This window comes from Stigmatopora nigra, chromosome 8, assembly GCF_051989575.1.
Source record: "Stigmatopora nigra isolate UIUO_SnigA chromosome 8, RoL_Snig_1.1, whole genome shotgun sequence".
NCBI classification, from domain to species: domain Eukaryota; kingdom Metazoa; phylum Chordata; class Actinopteri; order Syngnathiformes; family Syngnathidae; genus Stigmatopora; species Stigmatopora nigra.
In genome coordinates, this window is record NC_135515.1 from 12,085,464 (window position 1) to 12,104,591 (window position 19,128).

Consider the following 19,128-nt stretch of genomic DNA (forward strand, 5'->3'; position numbering starts at 1 on the left):
TGAGTTGCGTCCGTCAGCGAAGTCTCATTGGTTGGTTCAATCTTGTTAGCCAGTTTTGAATTTGTGACGACGAGTTGTTTAGGGACTGCTGAACTCTCAATATTGTGATAGTTAAAGCGAGCGATCGCATTTTTTTTTGTAAAGGGACCAACATTCATTTGAAAAACTGGATATTTTTTTCAACTCTCGGGGTAAGTCGCTTTTAACAACAATTCGGCAAAGTTACCGAAATTGAGCTAGCCATACTGAACGACTATGTATACTTTTGCTAGCATGACATAGACCACTCAAGAAGCAGGGTTTTCCTGGTTATTATTTTGTCTTATTCATCTTTTAGTGTGTCTTTTTTCTCTCCCTTCCAAGGTTGATTGAACGGGTCTTTCAAGATGACTCCAGTTAATCTGGGTGTTAAGGCTCTCGTTACCTGGGTACGTTTTACGTCCGACTATCGACCCTAACGGCTTCGTGCTAACCTTGGTCGTGCATGACAATATTTATATTTACACAAACTCAAAGTTTTGACATATACACGTTGTGCTTCCAGGTCAATAGTGTCATATTGACTGACCGAGAAATTAACATAGAAGATTTAAAAGATGGAGATATAATTCTTCGAGTAATTTCCCTGATGTGAGTACATTTGCACTTTAAAACAATGTGTTTTTGAAAACATGGCGCTAGTGTTTCACTCTTGCTTGCCACCTGATTAATTTCAGAAAAAATGAATCCGTCACTTCTTCAGTTACAACAACAGAGGAACGTTTTGAACGGATTGCTGAATTTGTACAAAGTGAGTCTCTGACATGTTTTGGTTTTATTATGAAGTAGATTTTTAATAAAATAAAAACCAAACTGTTATGATAATCAACTTTTTAGTTTTAGAGAGTTTAATAGCTGTTTCACTGTACTTTGGGTGTTGCTCAATACTTCTTTGGCTAGTCTTTAGTGAAAGGTGTGTCGTCTATAGTTAGACCAGGGGTAGGAACCCTATGGCTCGGGAGCCATATATGGCTCTATTGATGGGTGCATATGGCTCTCTGCTAACCTGTAAAGCAAGGTTTCCCAACCATTTTTGAGCTGCGGCACAGTTTTTGCAATGAAAAAATCTCAAGGTACACCATCATCTGAAAGTCATATAATTTCAAATTATGTCACCTATATTAACAATAGTCATTATAATCCAAATTTTATCAGCAGTAATCACATAAACCTCCAAAATAAGTTTTTACACTGATTTAGCTAATGTCACCAAAAGCTGATGTCTGTGGATCCCGAACAAATTCTGGTTCGAGTGATGCAAAAGTAAGTAAAGTCATGTTTTTAATCGTATAATTTTATGACTTTTCTCCAAATATTACTTAAAACTCTTAATATGACAAAAAATTCTGTGATCACACAGACTTTGTTGCAAGAGTCGATGCCCTAGAAACCCAACAACTTATGTTTTTTCAATAGACTCTTCTGCATGCATACTTAGATTGAAACCCATGGATTCGCAACAGCGTAACAATGTTGGCAAAACAAATTAGAGACTCTTTGTATATTAAAAGTAGTGGAATGACTAAAAGGTCACACATTTTATGTATTATTACTTTTTAAATTCTGAGGATGGCTTTCAAGAAATAGCATTTAAAATATGAAGTCCGTCAGTTAGATAATTCATTTTGTTATTATTTGAATGTGAGGAGCACTAAAATAATGAATCTTCAAAGTTTTGCCGCCAATACTTTAACATAAAGCAATTTTCACAATCTTGACTACGCCCTATTTTTTTTATATATTCAATTACGAATGGCATTTCTGAAAATATTACTTAATTTGTTTGACCATCAGAGGATTGCAGATTTAGTCCAACCAATGATACATCATTATCCTGGGAGAACATAAAGAATGGAATCAACCTTACTGTGGAAATTGCAAAGGTACATGAATTTAAAGTTCCTTTGTAACTCCTTAGGTGTAACATGATATCACTGCTTTGTACTTTTACAAATGTTGGTTATTGAGGCAAGTTTGTTTTAACGTTCTTCTGCAACAATGCTTCTTTTGCAGAACAGTTTGTAGATTGTTTCACACATGGTCATGGTAAATTCCCATCTTTTCTTTTTCTTCCTAGTTGCTTTTATTGCTAGTTTATCATGACATGATGAATGAACGATCCACCCTTAAAAGCTTGGAATGTGAAGTAGAGGTGAGCAGGGATCAAAGCTTCTGATAAAAAATGTTTTTTCCCCCAGGCCTTCTTGGCTATTGTAGTAATTCCTGTAATAATTAATTCCTGCTTTTCAGAGGGAGATTGCAAATCTGACCGGCTCCTTTGTAATGGAGAGTTTTGGCTGTGTTTACCTGAAAAGTGGTCTTGACGCCTACTTGACAACGCGACGTGAGTCTCAGATCATCTTTCCCTTGATTGGTGTTTCATTTACACAAAATATACTCACATTTTTTATGTGCATCTATGATTTTCTGGTATAAATGTTTATCTTCATATTTTTAGATTTATCTGTGGACCATGAAACATTGGACCAGACATCAAGCACCTCTCTGTCTCCGCCAACTGTCTCTTCACTCTCTGATGAAGACTCCCCAGTGCTCCATCTCACACCAAAAGTCACATTTCTCGATATGCATACTGTTGCGTCGTCTTCTCTCAGGTATCATTGACTATTATCACTTTAGTTAGGTTTTTGTCAATTATTGTCTGTGTGCTCCACTACTATCCACCAAAATAATGTGTAATTACTACACTTATTTCTATTCCAGCAAAAAGTATGTTTCTTGAGTCTCAAGCTCCCTGGCATTCCTCTGTGCCTTCCCAGGGTTGCCCGCCCCACTATTTGAGAATCGCTTTTCTAACCCTAACCCTTATTTCGTTAATTGGGATTAAACACCAAAAGAAATCAGATACAAACAGATCAAGTGTAACACTGGGCTATATAAAGAAAATTGTTTTCATGATAGCAAAAAAATTAGCGACTCTATCGATATATCACATCTTTTCTATTTCATATTTGAAGCCTCAAACTTCTCATTATTCAATTATGAAAGTCACTACAATATATCATCCTTTATACGAAAAGTGAATATAAAATATAATGATTTTTAAAATGTATTTTTGATCTGTTGTGCACCAAAGATAAGAAAACTCCCTCCTTACTCCTATGAAAAGAAATGAATGATAAAACATGCAAAAATTTGCCATCAAACCAAAAATGCTTTTCAATCCGAAATAAAATAATCAACTGAAAATACCACAAGTGGCTTATAGTGTAAATTTAGCTCACGTTGCCATTTATTTATTTATTGTTAATTTGGATGAAGTTAACCCAGGTTATCAAATTTTTGTTTTTTGAAACGTTTTCTTAACATTTGCATAAAATGGGGAAACTCCTTAATATCAAGTATAAGAAATAAAAGCTGCTCTCAAATAAGGGGAGTAAAATGGTGTTTGTGCTTGGGTATTTTGTGCGCATCTTTTTGGTGGGTCGCCTTGGTGTTGTCCTGCATCTTAAAATTGCTCATTTTGGCTGTAGTCATTTTTGCTTTCATATTCTGTGATCACTGCTCCATTGCTAACCATGTTAAAAACAGCTTTTCCTTACCATCATCTTCTACTGAACGTTGGTCGGAAACTAGCGTTCAGGTTGCATCAGCACCCCTGTTATTTGTGGTGTTCGGCTGGTGTAATTGCAGTTTGAACTTATCGAATCTTATCAAAAATTGTTTTTCGTATTGTTGACAAAAATATTTTATAATTATCGTTATCACTTTATGGGCCGAGGTGTACTTAAAATATAAAATGCTTGAATCTCTGCGTACCGAACCCGGTGTTGATTTAACATGTTTTAACTATTCATTTTGCTTTTATTTTTTCATTACCACAGCAAATCCCCTCTTCAGGATATAATGAACACCCCGAAATTCCAGTTACGGAAGCTTCAGCGGCAGATCATCCAAGAAAGAGAATATAGGGATGGTCTTGAGAGGGAACTCAACAGCAAGATTAGCCTCATTACATCAAAAGGTCTTTAATTTTACAACACTAATGAGTGATCAATTTAGTGGCCAAATTTAGATCTTTTTTTTTTTGTCTTTCGAATAGATATTTTTCAAGATAAAATTTGATGATCTGCTATCCACCTTTTTAGATCAGTAAGAATGTCAATGACAAATCATATTTTTTTGTATTGAAGTGACCTCTGCCCCCCAAGAAAAATCAATTTACTGTACTTTTTACGACTATAAGGTGCACTTAAAAGTCTTAAATTTTCTCCAAAATAGACAGTGTGCTTTATAATCCAGTGCGCCTTATATATGGAAAAAAACTAAAACGAAAAACCACCAGTGCCGGATATTAAAAAAACACTAATGCCTGAACTGAAACAGTACTGTTAAATATGCAGATGCCATCTTAGTTTACAAAATCTTCCATCATATAGCTCCTCCCCCACTGCAAGATTTTATACAAAAAAAATCAAAAACATCAACAATGGCTGGCTCTAGAGGTGACAGTGTAGTGAGTGCTTCATACCTGGAAGTTAATAGCAATTAACGTATTTCACGACTATAAAGCGCACTTAAATGTCTTAAATTTTCACCAAAATAGACAGTGCGCCTTATATATGGAAAAAAATGTCATTCATTGAGGGTGCGCCTCATAATGCGGTGCGCCTTCTAGTCGTGAAAATACGGTACAACTTTTTCACAATGCTTTAATTTGATCTTGAGTTTCCAAACATTAGTAGTCCGAATCAGGTTTAGTAGTAGTGGTTTGATATAAAGCAGCCAACAATCATGATGCTACTAAAAACACATGCGGCTACGCAATCGCATCCGATATTGTACGCCAAAAAAGACCAACTATTTCATTGGGACATATATACTAATTGCATCTTGAATCATTTGTGATTCTCAAACTAACATGCTCCTCTCTATAGAAGGTTGGCAAGGACGAGTGAAAGAAAGTGGATAAATGAGTACACTTTTAAAATATTAAATCTATATCGCATTTATGTTTTGTTCTTTTTACACTTTTCCCAGAATCTCATATTAACCGGTTGGAGTACAATCTGGGAAAGATGAAAGCGGAGCAGAACAATCAAGAGCAGAACACCAAGGAAAAAATCGATGAACTCGAGAGCCAGATTGACTCGTAAGAGCTTTCCCCTTAAAATATCGTTATAAATGCATTACAAAAATCTACATGAATGAGATTCTTGTTTTTTTTTTTTTTTATCCTCCACCCTTTTGAATTATGCTTGTAAATATCTTCTTTTTTGCTTTCTTTTAGTTTGCAACTACGTCTCAACGAGATCCTTAAAGAATATAAAGATTTCAAGAGCAATTCTTCATTGGCAGAGCGAAAAATGGATGAACTTGAAGAGGAGAAGGGTATCCTCTCTTCACAGGTATTAATCTACTTTAGAATGAAACCTTATGAAATTATATGATTCCTCGTGTTTTTTCCCTATCAAGGTTTTTGCCATTTTATTTTTAATTTTTATAAATATACAGCGAAAGAGTCATGAAGAACTGTTCTTAAAAATGCATTGCCATGGTTTAAACAAGCAGGACACAAATAATACTAAAGATACAGAAGTAGACTATGAAATATAGAAAAATACACTCACATGGTATAAGAAGAGAATATTCCACTACCATGAATAAACTAGCAATGATACACAAAAAACATGTAGAATATGAAACTACATTTAAAAAAAATGATTTGAAAAAAATAGTCACAATAGAAAAAAATAACTTCCATTGTGAATGGGTTCAATGAATCCTTTTCTTTTATTATGAGTAGTAAACGAACAAATTAAATTCCTGAACCAATGAATTAATAGGAAATAAAAATATTTTTAAAATCATTGTTCTTGTGTGGAATTATTGAAAAACATTAACGAAGTCCACTGACTGTTTCAACATCCCTGGAATTAAACCCCTGTTATGTAAAAATGTAATAGCACACAATTCCACTTATATTTGTAACTTTCCATCAAAACTATTAATTTTCCATCCAAAATGAAAACTGCCTAAGTTCCGATTTTAGATGTGGCGAAAAACAAATGATTTCAGAAGAAAATAATTACACTGACAGTAATTTTATAACATCTATTTTCACACACATGACAATCTTCAATGATAAACATCCTTTTCAGCAAAAAACAATATGGTTTCAGAGGAAAGATTTGCATCTTTGTCAGTACTAGATCTCGTGGAAGAAATAGGTAGTAGTGTATGTAATAAACAATCTACTGTTAGGATTTCCATTTAAAAAAAAAAAGTTTTTTATCCTTTTTTATTTCATTATTTTATCATTTTTTAGTCATTTCTATTAAGTCATCAGGTGATGTATTTTCTCAGGTGCGTGCCTCTTATGCCCAGCTGTCCACGTCTCAAACTGAGGTTAGCAGGCTGAAAGAAACCCTAGCCTCCTGTCAAGAAGAGTGGCGAACCAAGATTGACTACTTGAACTCTGAACTCAATCAAGCCACTTCGCAAAAGGTATGGGTCTCCAACAAAATGTAATTATCAGCTCCACAACTTTATGCATTTGCACATTCTACAGGGAATCTTCGGGATACAATGTTCACAATCTATTACGACTGTCCCTCATTTGCCATTAAGTCATCTAAACCATAGTTTCTGCTTAGTGCTTGTCTGTGCGCCAGGAGTATCGTTTCATTTTTTAGTCTTTTGCCACATTATAGCCCCCAAAAAAGAACGCTGAGTCTTGAAGGGGCACCCAAATAGAATCGCTTTACAATGGAACTGTAGCTTAACATGAAAAGAAGAAAGATACCATCGCACATCGGTAAAGTTATTCTGCATCCAGAAAGTTAGAACTCTTCAGTTCTACCCATAGGTAGTGTTATTTAGTTTTGTCAAACAACTTTTGGTTCACGTAATCTAAAAATAAGGACGGTAATATAATGAATTGAGTTGCATTTATGCATCATGTTGCAACATTTATGTGTTGACCGCTGTATTTTCTGGGCTACCCTTAAACTTGGCGTGTGTCGGACTGGTGTGAGTGAGGGAGTGATAATGTTGGTAAATTGCTTTAATTGGCTCCTGTGTTTGAAACTACAAACATCGTGTGAACTGATTTCCACCCATTATGTTACTTAAAAATGTTTGAAATTACTGACTGAATAGTGTAGCAATACTGTAATTTTCTTTTTGTGCAGGCAACACGCATTTAGGTCCTGGCCAACAATTGAAATTCACTTTTATGAAGATAATTTTAAGTGTAGTATTTTTTTTCCTCCCACAAAAACAGGATGTTATGACCGAACAAGTTCAGATCCTACAGGGGAAAATTTCATGTTTAGAAGATGACCTCAAAGCAGCCAGAAAAGAAGATGTAGGAGAAAACATGGGACCAGTAATTGAGGTAAAGTATTGTATCATGATATTAATCATTCATGATAATACCATACATTATGTAAGTTATAAGATAGTTTTGTGTTAAAATTTTATGCCTGTTTGATATAATTTTTTGTGTATTTTCATATTGTCAGAGAGACGAGCTAGAATGTGAAATTGTTCACTTGAAGAGTGAACTTGAAAACACCGTGAGCTGCTTGAAGAAGGCTGAGGCCAATGAGGACGCAAAAACAAGGGAGCTTTCAGCCTACGCGCAAGAAATCTCTAAACATAATCGACTTCTGAAGGAACAAAACTTGCATATTGAAACCCTTGTTCAATCTAAGGCTGACATAATGAAAGAGCTGCAAAAGGAAATATCTGAGCAGCGAGAAGCCCTTCAGAAAAAGATTGATTATCTTCAATTTCAACTTGACCAGGCAGAGCAGCAGAAGGCTGGCCAAATTCAAAAACTAATGGAAAGGCAGAAGGGGCTGGAGAAACAAGTTGACCTGCTAATTCTGGAGAAGGAGAGACTGGTACAGGCCAACCAGGCCGCAGAAAGAGAGAACATGGCCACACTTGACCGGGAAGAAATGCTCAAGAAAGAGCTTGAATTATTGACGCGAGAAAAAGCTAAACTTTTGACGGAAATGGAAAAATTTGAGGATAATGAAAGGTTAAAGAAACAGCTACAGGAGCAACTCTTAGTTAAAACTGAAGCTGTGGAAGACTACAAAGCTAAGGTAGGTACAATTTCATGTTAATTTTTAATTTCCAATTTCGATGTACAGTGTTCCCCTGCTAATTCGCGGTTCAGCTATCGCGGACTCAGAGCTTAGCGGATTTAAAAAAAAAATACAAATATTACATTGAAAAAACATATTTTACAGTTTTTTTTGTTATAATATGAATTTCACTCTCTCTACCCGTATTCTATATGGTGTACTGTATACAGGGGGGTAATTTTTTTTTTGTAATAAAAAAAAAATGGAATTAAATTCAAATTAAGCATTTTTGAAGGGGAATCCCTACTTTGCGGAAATTCACTTATCGCGGGTGGTCCCGGTCCCCATTAACCGCGAAAAGTGAGGGAACACTGTACAATCATTTACTTCCAACCCTCCTAATTCAGATTGAATGGACAATTGTCAGTGACCCAGGCAGAAAATGAGTTCACATATTTATAATTATTTTCATATTTCCAGAAAGAAATATTGGAGCAAGACATTTTAAAATTAAAGACTGAACTTGACAGCACAGTTAACTGCTTGAAGACGATTGAAGCAAATGAGGAGGAAAAAACACATCAACTTTCATTTTATGAGCAAGAAATCGCAAAACAGAAAATTCTCCTGGACCAACAGAGCTTAAACTTTCAAGACCTTGTTCGAGCCAAGGATCTCACATTGGAAGAGCTGCAAAAAGAAATGTCGGAGCAGAGTTTGGCCTTTCAGAAAAAGATTGATCAACATGAGCTAGCTGAGCAGCACAAAGTGGACCAGATTATTGTACTAGAGGGAGAGAAGAAGAAGGCTCTGGAGGAACGGGTAGCCATGCTTATACTGGAGAGAGATAGACTTTTTGAGGCCAAGCAGGCCACAGATGTTGAACACTTGGCCTCTCTTGAGCAGGAAAAAATTCTCAAGAAGGAGCTTGAATCACTGAAACAAGAACAAGCTATGCACAATGAAGAGAGCGATAAGCTAAGAAGAGATATGTTGGAGCAGCTCTCTGCTAAAACTGAAGCTATGGAAGACTACAAAGCTGAGGTAGGTGCAATTTCGTGTTAATTTTTCATTTTCTATTTCAATGTACAATCGTTTACTTCCAACCCTCCTAATTCAGATTGAATGGACAATTGTCAGTGACCCTAGTAGAAAATGAGTTCATATATTTATAATTATTTTATATTTCCAGAAAGAAATACTGGATCATGACATTTTGAAATTGAAGACTGAACTTGACAGCACAAGTAATAGCTTGAAGAAGATTGAAGCAAGTCAGGAGGAAAAAACACAACAACTGTCATTATATGAGCAAGAAATCGCAAAACTGAAAATTCTCCTGGACCAACAGAGCTTAAACTTTCAAGACCTTGTTCGAGCCAAGGATCTCACAATGGAAGAGCTGCAAAAAGAAATGTCGGAGCAGAGTTTGGCCTTTCAGAAAAAGATTGATCAACATGAGCTAGCTGAGCAGCACAAAGTGGACCAGATTATTTTACTAGAGGGAGAGAAGAAGAAGGCTCTGGAGGAACGGGTTGCCATGCTTATACTGGAGAGGGATAGACTTTTTGAGGCCAAGCAGGCCACAGATAGTGAACACTTGGCCTCTCTTGAGCAGGAAAAATATCTCAAGAAGGAGCTTGAATCACTGAAACAAGAACAAGCTATGCACAATGAAGAGAGCGATAAGCTAAGAAGAGATATGTTGGAGCAGCTCTCTGCTAAAACTGAAGCTATGGAAGACTACAAAGCTGAGGTAGGTGCAATTTCGTGTTAATTTTTCATTTTCTATTTCAATGTACAATCGTTTACTTCCAACCCTCCTAATTCAGATTGAATGGACAATTGTCAGTGACCCTAGTAGAAAATGAGTTCATATATTTATAATTATTTTATATTTCCAGAAAGAAATACTGGATCATGACATTTTGAAATTGAAGACTGAACTTGACAGCACAGTTAACTGCTTGAAGAAGATTGAAGCAAGTGAGGAGGAAAAAACACACCAACTTTCATTTTATGAGCAAGAAATCGCAAAACTGAAAATTCTCCTGGACCAACAGAGCTTAAACTTTCAAGACCTTGTTCGAGCCAAGGATCTCACAATGGAAGAGCTGCAAAAAGAAATGTCGGAGCAGAGTTTGGCCTTTCAGAAAAAGATTGATCAACATAAGATGGCTGAGCAGCACAAAGTGGACCAGATTATTGAACTAGAGGGAGAGAAGAAGAAGGCTCTGGAGGAACGGGTAGCCATGCTTATACTGGAGAGGGATAGACTTTTTGAGGCCAAGCAGGCCACAGATAGTGAACACTTGGCCTCCCTTGAGCAGGAAAAAATTCTCAAGAAGGAGCTTGAATCACTGAAACAAGAACTAACTATGCACAATGAAGAGAGCGATAAGATAAGAAGAGACTTGTTGGAGCAGCTCTCTGCTAGAACTGAAGCTATGGAAGACTACAAAGCTAAGGTAGGTGCACTTTCGTGTTAATTTTTCATTTTCTATTTCAATGTACAATAATTTGCTTCCAACCCTCCTAATTCAGATTGAATGGACAATTGTCAGTGACCTTGGCAGAAAATGAGTTCGTATATTTTTAATGATTTGTTTAGTAGTAAAACAAATACTGTGGTGCTGGGTGTAGCAGTGGCCAATGGTAGATGTGTTACGATTGGATAGGTTGTGGCCACATGCCTCGAGCATTACATCTGCAGGAATTTCTTCCAATGTCCCATCTTCAAAAACATACTTGGTGCCTCGGGTGTCTGGATATAATGTAATGCAGCGGTTCCTCGACATACGAGTGTCCCGACATACGAGCAATTTCAGATACGACTAAAATTTTGGGCTAATATTTATCTTTGGATACGAGACAAATTTTGCTATACGAGCATAGAGCGGACCTGAGAGGATGCTCATAAAGAATATCATAGGCACTGTCTTTCTGGTCGCAACTCTCTCGTGTAATGTGTCCACGAGAACTGGGCGGAGCATTGCATTTTTTTCAATTGTTTTTTTGGCAATGTTTTTCTTTGGCTTAATCAAATGAATTATGTTGACTTTCACTTGACTGCCTTTTTAGACTTATAAAATTGTTTCTCATAACATGTATTTTCATATTTCCAGAAAGAAATACTGGAGCATGACATTTTGCAATTGAAGACTGAACTTGACAGCACAAGTAATAGCTTGAAGAAGATTGAAGCAAGTGAGGAGGAAAAAACACACCAACTTTCATTATATGAGCAAGAAATTGCAAAACAGAAAATTCTCCTGGAGCAACAGAGCTTAAACTTCCAAGACCTTGTTCGAGCCAAGGATCTCGCAATGAAAGAGCTGCAAAAAGAACTGTCGGAGCAGAGTTTGGCCTTTCAGAAAAAGATTGATAAACATGAGCTAGCTGAGCAGCACAAAGTGGACCAGATTATTGTACTAGAGGGAGAGAAGAAGAAGGCTCTGGATGAACGGGTAGCCATGCTTATAATGGAGAGGGATAGACTTTTTGAGGCCAAGCAGGCCACCGATAGTGAACACTTGGCCTCTCTTGAGCAGGAAAAAAATCTCAAGAAGGAGCTTGAATCACTGAAACAAGAACAAGCTATGCACAAGGAAGAGAGCGACAAGATAAGAAGAGACTTGTTGGAACAGCTCTCTGCTAGAACTGAAGCTATGGAAGACTACAAAGCTAAGGTAGGTGCAATTTTGTGTTAATTTTTCATTTTCTATTTCAATGTACAATAATTTACTTCCAACCCTCCTAATTCAGATTGAATGGACAATTGTCAGTGACCCTGGTAGAAAATGAGTTCATATATTTATAATCATTTTCATATTTCCAGAAAGAAGTACTGGATCATGACATTTTGAAATTGAAGACTGAACTTGACAGCACAGTTAACTTCTTGAAGAAGATTGAAGCAAGTGAGGAGGAAAAAACACACCAACTTTCATTTTATGAGCAAGAAATCGCAAAACAGAAAATTCTCCTGGACCAACAGAGCTTAAACTTTCAAGACCTTGTTCGAGCCAAGGATCTCACATTGGAAGAGCTGCAAAAAGAAATGTCGGAGCAGAGTTTGGCCTTTCAGAAAAAGATTGATCAACATGAGCTGGCTGAGCAGCACAAAGTGGACCAGATTATTGTACTAGAGGGAGAGAAGAAGAAGGCTCTGGAGGAACGGGTAGCCATGCTTATACTGGAGAGGGATAGGCTTTTTGAGGCCAAGCAGGCCACAGATAGTGAACACTTGGCCTCTCTTGAGCAGGAAAAAAATCTCAAGAAGGAGCTTGAATCACTGAAACAAGAACAAGCTATGCACAAGGAAGAGAGCGACAAGATAAAAAGAGACTTGTTGGAACAGCTCTCTGCTAGAACTGAAGCTATGGAAGACTACGAAGCTGAGGTAATATTGGTACAATTGGCTGAGCAAGTTTTATTTTCAAATAAATGCCACGGCGGAACGGCGCTCAGGGTCGTACGTTTTATTTCCAAGTAAGCGGCACGGCACATTTCTGATAAAAATCCACCCTCACAAAGCTCCCGGCCGCTCAGAAAGCTATATTTTCTGAAAAACTGACGGCTGCTACCCGCTATTTTTTTTCCCTCAGTTTGGAGACTTTGAGCTTCCTCTGTCTTCCGCCATTTTTCTAGTGTCAAGCGGAAGAAAGGGTAGTGGTTTCCACTTGCGAGTTTCAGCGTGTATCTTCACATTTTATGAACTTTTTTCCAGAAAAAAAAATGATGCATTGAATCCGTAAAAGTTGAAGAGGTAAAGTGAGGGATCAGAGTATACTTCTTAATAAATATAGGGGTTGAATAGATCATTTTGAAATGAATTTGTACCTTTGTGTGTGTGTATGATTTATTGACATTCAGGACTTGCATCATTTCTTTTTTTTACTTTTAATGCAAATGAATATCACTTATCAGCCTCCTCTATTTTCTATTAATCGGTATCGGTCGAACACTACTTAGAGGCATTATCATTCCCCGTCAGTCCTTACAGTTCCAATCGATTGAAAGTTGCGAATTATTTAATCTTGGACGGTAATTTCAATGCATTGTTTTGTAATAAACTACTGGTTGCTTACCTCTTTTGACATGCCATCTTTTTCTATTGTCAGAGAGAAAACCTACAGTGCGAAATTGTAGAATTGAAGAACCAGCTTGACAAAACAGTTGGCTGCTTAACAAAGGCAGCAGCAGATGAAGAGGCAAAAGAATTGAAGCTTTCATCTTATGAAGAAGAAATAGCCCAACAGAAAAAACTCTTGGCGCTAGAAAACTTGCATACTAATAAAATCATTCAATCTAAAGATCACATCATCAAAAGACTGGAGGAGGACATATCTCAGCAGAGAGAAGCCCTTCAGCAAAAGATTGACCATCTTAAACTTCAGTTTGAACAAGCTGAGCAGCAGAAGGCAAACGAGATTAGTGTACTACAAGAAGAGCAAAAGGCTCTGGAGAAACAGGTGGACATGCTTGTTGTGGAGAAGGAGAAACTTTTTCAGACCAAGCAAGCAACAGAAAGAGAGAATATGGCATCTCTCAAAATGGAGGAATTACTGAAAAAGGAGCTTGAATTATTGAAGCTGGAAAAAGTTACATTCTTGAAAGAAAAGGAACAAGAACAGGCGAGTGAGAGGTTAAAGATTGAATTGCAGGAGCAGCTCTTTGCCAAAAGTGAAGCTGTGCAACACTACAAAGCACAGGTAGGTGCAGGTTCAGGTCTTTTGGGAATTCATTTTGGTTTCTGATCCATTACTGCAATGCTAAAAAAAACATTTTGTAGGTTGAAAAGGCAGTGAGTCACTACAATGACAAGAAACAGCTTCTCCATGAAAGCCAAGAAGAGGTAGCGAATCTCAAACACTCCCTTGAAGTCAGAGAGAAGGAGGTTAAGGCTGCCAGTATGGAGAACAAACTTCTTCAGATGGAATTGGAAAAAGCTCAAAGCAAGGAGAAAAACATGTTGAGCACCTTGGCCCGGCTGGAGGCACAGGTATTTGTTGTTTTTAATTGTTCTGTCTCATTTTTAGTCAATAATTTTGTTTGTTACAGGCCTCTTCTTTGGGCTGAAGTGAAATGTAGTATTATGTAACTTTTTGAATATGAATATCTCAGAAACATTTCTGCATTTTACAATGTTAAACCTTTTTTGTCCTGTTTATGTGCAAGGTGGCCTATGGTGACTTAAACTTGCGGGCACAAAACCGAAACCCTGGCCATGAAGGAGGTGTGTCTGAGTTGTATCACACTAAGATTGAGCCTAAGAGAAACATGACCTCGGACAGTTTAGACCGAAGTTCCCTTGAAGAATCTTTGAACAACACAAGGTTGTGACCTTTCATGTAAAATCTGTTATGTAAAAAAACAGAAGTGCATCTGAACATTAGTTTGAATAGTGTGACTTTTGTCTCCTAATTCTGCAGGAAGCTTTCGGTACCTGATGAATCGAGCACACCGCTTATTCGTAGTTCCGAGAGACTGGCAGCAAAGCGTGCTGCTCTGAAAGATGACTCGCTTGAAACGCTTTACTTTACACCAATTAATACAAGACACAGGTGAATATGGATAATATTTTGCATTAGATGTAATGTCGGTATTCATTTGTAAATAAAAAAAGGATCCTAATATAACTGCTAAACATACACAACAAAGTATTGATGTACATTTTCTGCCTAGAACCAATAACGAAAACAAAACAGAAATGGGTTGTGCCTTTGTAAATCCATCATCATCAGTCAAAAGACGGAGGACTACACAGGTTATCAACATAACCCTGACAAAGGTAATAGAAACTTGTAAATGCATTTAGGACCTTAAATACTTGGTTATTGACATTTTCAGGATCAGATGCTATCAGAGCTCCCAACCCTGAAATTTACGGAGTTTACCCGGACCAACAACACAAACTCTGGGACTCTGGAAATTCCAAACGGTTTTTGGAAGCAACTATTTCGGAAAAGTACTAAATTTCCAATTCAAATGCTTCAAAATTCACACGATCGCTACGGCATCCACATCTTACTTCCGCATTTGATTCAACTACGCTGTAATTCGGATGAGTCCGGGCGACCAAACGTCCGGGCGACCAAACGTCCGGGCGACCAAACGTCCGGGCGACCAAACGTCCGGGCGACCAAACGTCCGGGCGACCAAATGTCCGGGCGACCAAACGTCCGGGCGACCCAACGTCCGGGCGACCCAACGTCCGGGCGACCAAACGTCCGGGCGACCAAACGTCCGGGCGACCAAACGTCCGGGCGACCAAACGTCCGGGCGACCAAACGTCCGGGCGACCCAACGTCCGGGCGACCCAACGTCCGGGCGACCAAACGTCCGGTCGACGGCACATTGCCATCTTTATTGTCTTCCTATCATAATATACTGGCAATATTTGCATTTTAAAGCTATTAATCATTTTAGTCGTTTTTTTCTTGCACTACTGAACAGAAAACCCCCGGTGGTGGTGAAGATGATGAGACATTTTACAGCCTTACTTCAGCTCGTTCACATCCCAACCTCTCAAGCGCCACTGGCATACGTCCTATATCAATGGAGCCTTTTGAGACACCAGGCAGAATGACCGCTGCCGGCAGTGACCAGCTGAGCGGTCTCCCTGGGTATCGGCGGAGCACACTCCACTCGCAGAGTATGTATCAACTTGCCTGCACCACAGGAGAAAACTCGGATTCATAAAAAAAATCACAACAGTATCATCAAATTATAATTTTAAAGGTTTCTATTCTGATATGAGGATCTCAACAATCCTTGATTTCGGACTTGTATGTTCAGCTGCGAGTACCTACTGCGTCGGAGCAGAAAATGAGCCAGATGGTGCGTCTGATGACTGGATGAGGATTGCTGAGCTCCAGGCCAGGAACAAGGCTTGCCTTCCTCATCTCAAGAGCAGCTATCCTGTCGAGTTTGAGGTTGGTAGATTTGTGGTTCTCAGATTTTCTAACACTAGACTCCGTTTTCCCATCTGTCGTGATCTATATCCATTTGAAAATAACTGACGATCGCGGGAGCTTTTTTCCTTGGAAAAAATAACAGGAATTGCAATAGTTTAGCTTAGTCACGTATTGAATGTGGTTAATGAAGTTTAATTCTGAGAAAGGGTGCCATTGCCTATGGGTGTTGTGTGCACGAGTATATTTAATTACCCAGAAAGACCTCTTTTTGCATGCATGTTGTGCGATTATTTAATATACTTAATATCGATTCTCATTATACGCCTTTTTTTTCGCACTACCCTTCTACGATTGCTTTGGACCAATTTGTGGTTCCCTTTATTCTACACTAAATAACGCAAAAAACTTAGGAAAAAATTCAACGCTCCGCCCAGTGATCGTAGAGATCTTTGCATGAGGGAGATACCAGTGAGAAAGACAGCATCTCGCTGCCTGGCCATCTGGCTGTCTCGTATGCTCGTATCTGCCTGATACATATTCATGGGGAAAATAATATAAAAGTTGGCAATTAAAAAATATTGGCCAGAGTTTAAACGTGTGCTATTTTTTTTTACTAATTCAAACCCTTCTCTCAATTTAGAATGGAGGCAAGAGCACGTTCCTTTTCACTGATGAAGAAGTCCGCACAGGGGACCCGACTGAAACTATTCGTCGGGCGTCTCTCATGCCAGGCCAGCTGCAGCGTTCTGTCGCTGCTCACCGGCACTCACTCGCGGGACCACAGTCCATAGTCAGCACACGTTCTAACCGTTTATCCTTAATGGCTGACCCACGGCCATCCAAACTAGTTAGCTCTTCTCAGCTAAGAAGCCCCAGATGCCAAAAACAGTCTGCATTGACGTTTTCTGTTCCTCTAACTTCACCTGAGGTTTGTCTGTTTGCCACGTGGATGAATTCAAAGTTTGGATTTGAACTGTTGAGCCTTAACTTTTAAGGTTAACTATGTTTTTTTTTCCAGAAAAAAATTAAGGCAAGCTGTTTCCCTCGCCCCCTCACTCCCAAAAACAAGAACTCCAACACCTTATCCTCGAGCTCTCAACTTCATGCAGCCCTCAGTCCAGTGAGTTTGACAAATGGTTTATCAGTTGTAATATCAATTTAGGAATTTTAATGGTGATATGGTTCACAAACATGAATTCCGTGTCAGGTTGGGGGTTTCTGTGGGGATTTTTGCACGTTGATTATAGTACAGTAATACCTTGACTTACGAGCAATTTGAGATACGACGAAAATTCCCACCAAATTTTGAGAATAGAAAATTTTAACGTTTAATTTACTATGTTGTGAGCGCGTTGACGTGCCTAAAGCCCCCTCTGTTTTTTCAGAGGGTTGGAACGAATTAATTTGTTTTTAGTTCATTACTATGGGAAACATTTGTTTGAGTTACGACAAAATCGACATAAGAGCTCGGGCCTGGAATGTATTAAGCTCCTATCTCGGGGTACCACTGTACTACTATCAAAGCTTCCAATCCAATTTTTCACGAAAACAAATTTCTGGTTTCTGAGTGAAGGAGGACGGGATGTTCTGCGCTTTAATCTTTTTCTCCTGGCTCCTGTACCCTTTTTTTGCCACCAATCTTCTATATTCCTCCTTTAAACTCTTTTTGGGCAAATTTTTTTCTACGACTTTGGGCCTCAGTTGTTTTATGAAATGATGAATGCAAGCAACACGAGAACAAATACATTGATTATGTCGCCTTTATTCAACGGAGCCAATTTGCCGTTTTTCCTTTTCAGGCTGATCGCAGGCAATCTATGGTGTTTACCATCGACAACACCCCTAAGAGCAACAGGAGCAATTATCTGAGAAAAGGCCTGAACAAGCTACGCAGCTCTACCCGAAAATCGCCGGGCAAAGCTCCCAAGAGACCCCCTGTCAATTATGCGCACAAAGAGAATATTCCGTCCACAACTTCTATTGTTGCACCAGGAGGTAAGAGCAAGAGCTTCAAGTCCCCCCAAGTGAAAGACAACAGGAAGTCCCCTAAACCTGGAGGCAAACCTTCTAAGTCTCCCCGATTGACGGCAAGCACTCGCAAGATAAAGACATAGACATAGTCTTTTGTGTGGTGTCGAATAATAATAATAATAATCAGCCATAGGCTTTGTCATCATCATTGACTCGACAAAAGCCTAATTGTCATCATACCCAGCTTCGTATGGTGAAATTGGTGGTGCTTCTCCACCAAGTGCGCTTTCCCGTCAAAAGACCCAAATAAGTAATAATTTCTGACTCGTTGGCATTTTGCCGTGATTGATACAGAGAAATCCCCCCCCCCTCCCCCGAGTGCAACCAGGGATTGTGTGTTGTGCTACCGCAAGTTCAGAGTCCTGATGGCTGCGGGAAAAGCCTAATTGTTCGTACTTAGTGAGACCTGTAGCGTCGGCCAGAGGGCAGCAGCTGGAACAGGTTGTGACCAGCGTACCACACTGTAATGCAGTGTGCCAGGATGCTCTTCACAGTGGCTCTATAGAAGGTTACCAGAAGCTTAGTGTCCATGTTGTTCCTCCTGAGTACCCCTGTGTACAGGCGTGAGTGCAACAGGCCTATAGTCATTCAGGCTGTCAATGGTTGGCTTTTTAGGGACAGAGATAATGGTGGCAGATTTCAGGCAGGATGGAATGATGGATTGTTGCAGGGAACAATTGATTTTTTTTTGTGATAACACTAGCCAGCTGGTCAGCACAGGCTTTGAGTACCTAACCAGGTACTCCATCGGGGCCAGATTATATTTATGAGAGAGAGTTTAATATCTAAATATCTACGGTTGATTCATGAGAGAGAGTTTAATATCTAAATATCTATTGTTGAATAGTGAGAGTTTAATATCTAAATATGTACTGTTGAAACCAGCTCTCAAAATTATATTCATGAGAGAGACGGTTTAATATCTAAATATCTAATCAATAACTGTTGTTATTTCCCAGTCACTCTACTCTTGGATTGGATAACTTTATTCATCCCGTATTCGGGAAATTTCTTTGTCGCAGTAGCAAGAGGGCGAGGATGCAGAAGTAGGAAAGGCATTTTACACATAAATAGATAGT

At 38.6% G+C, this 19,128-nt stretch overlaps 1 protein-coding gene across 1 annotated transcript; it reads left to right on the top strand.

Annotated features, from left to right (window-relative positions):
• Nucleotides 1-48: 48 nt before the first annotated feature.
• LOC144200057 (uncharacterized) lies at nucleotides 49-18,853 on the top strand. The gene is made up of 29 exons (XM_077721944.1): nucleotides 49-191; nucleotides 364-428; nucleotides 545-630; nucleotides 717-790; nucleotides 1,834-1,922; nucleotides 2,117-2,191; nucleotides 2,290-2,383; nucleotides 2,498-2,654; nucleotides 3,885-4,024; nucleotides 5,041-5,152; nucleotides 5,291-5,408; nucleotides 6,367-6,507; nucleotides 7,286-7,399; nucleotides 7,527-8,117; nucleotides 8,580-9,143; nucleotides 9,292-9,855; nucleotides 10,004-10,567; nucleotides 11,225-11,788; nucleotides 11,938-12,501; nucleotides 13,223-13,813; nucleotides 13,894-14,103; nucleotides 14,280-14,437; nucleotides 14,534-14,665; nucleotides 14,787-14,892; nucleotides 15,558-15,756; nucleotides 15,900-16,036; nucleotides 16,659-16,946; nucleotides 17,037-17,138; nucleotides 17,818-18,853. Exons 2-29 carry the CDS (start codon nucleotides 387-389, stop codon nucleotides 18,130-18,132), a joined length of 6,891 nt encoding a protein of 2,296 aa, XP_077578070.1. The 5' UTR covers nucleotides 49-191; nucleotides 364-386; the 3' UTR covers nucleotides 18,133-18,853.
• Nucleotides 18,854-19,128: the final 275 nt, after the last annotated feature.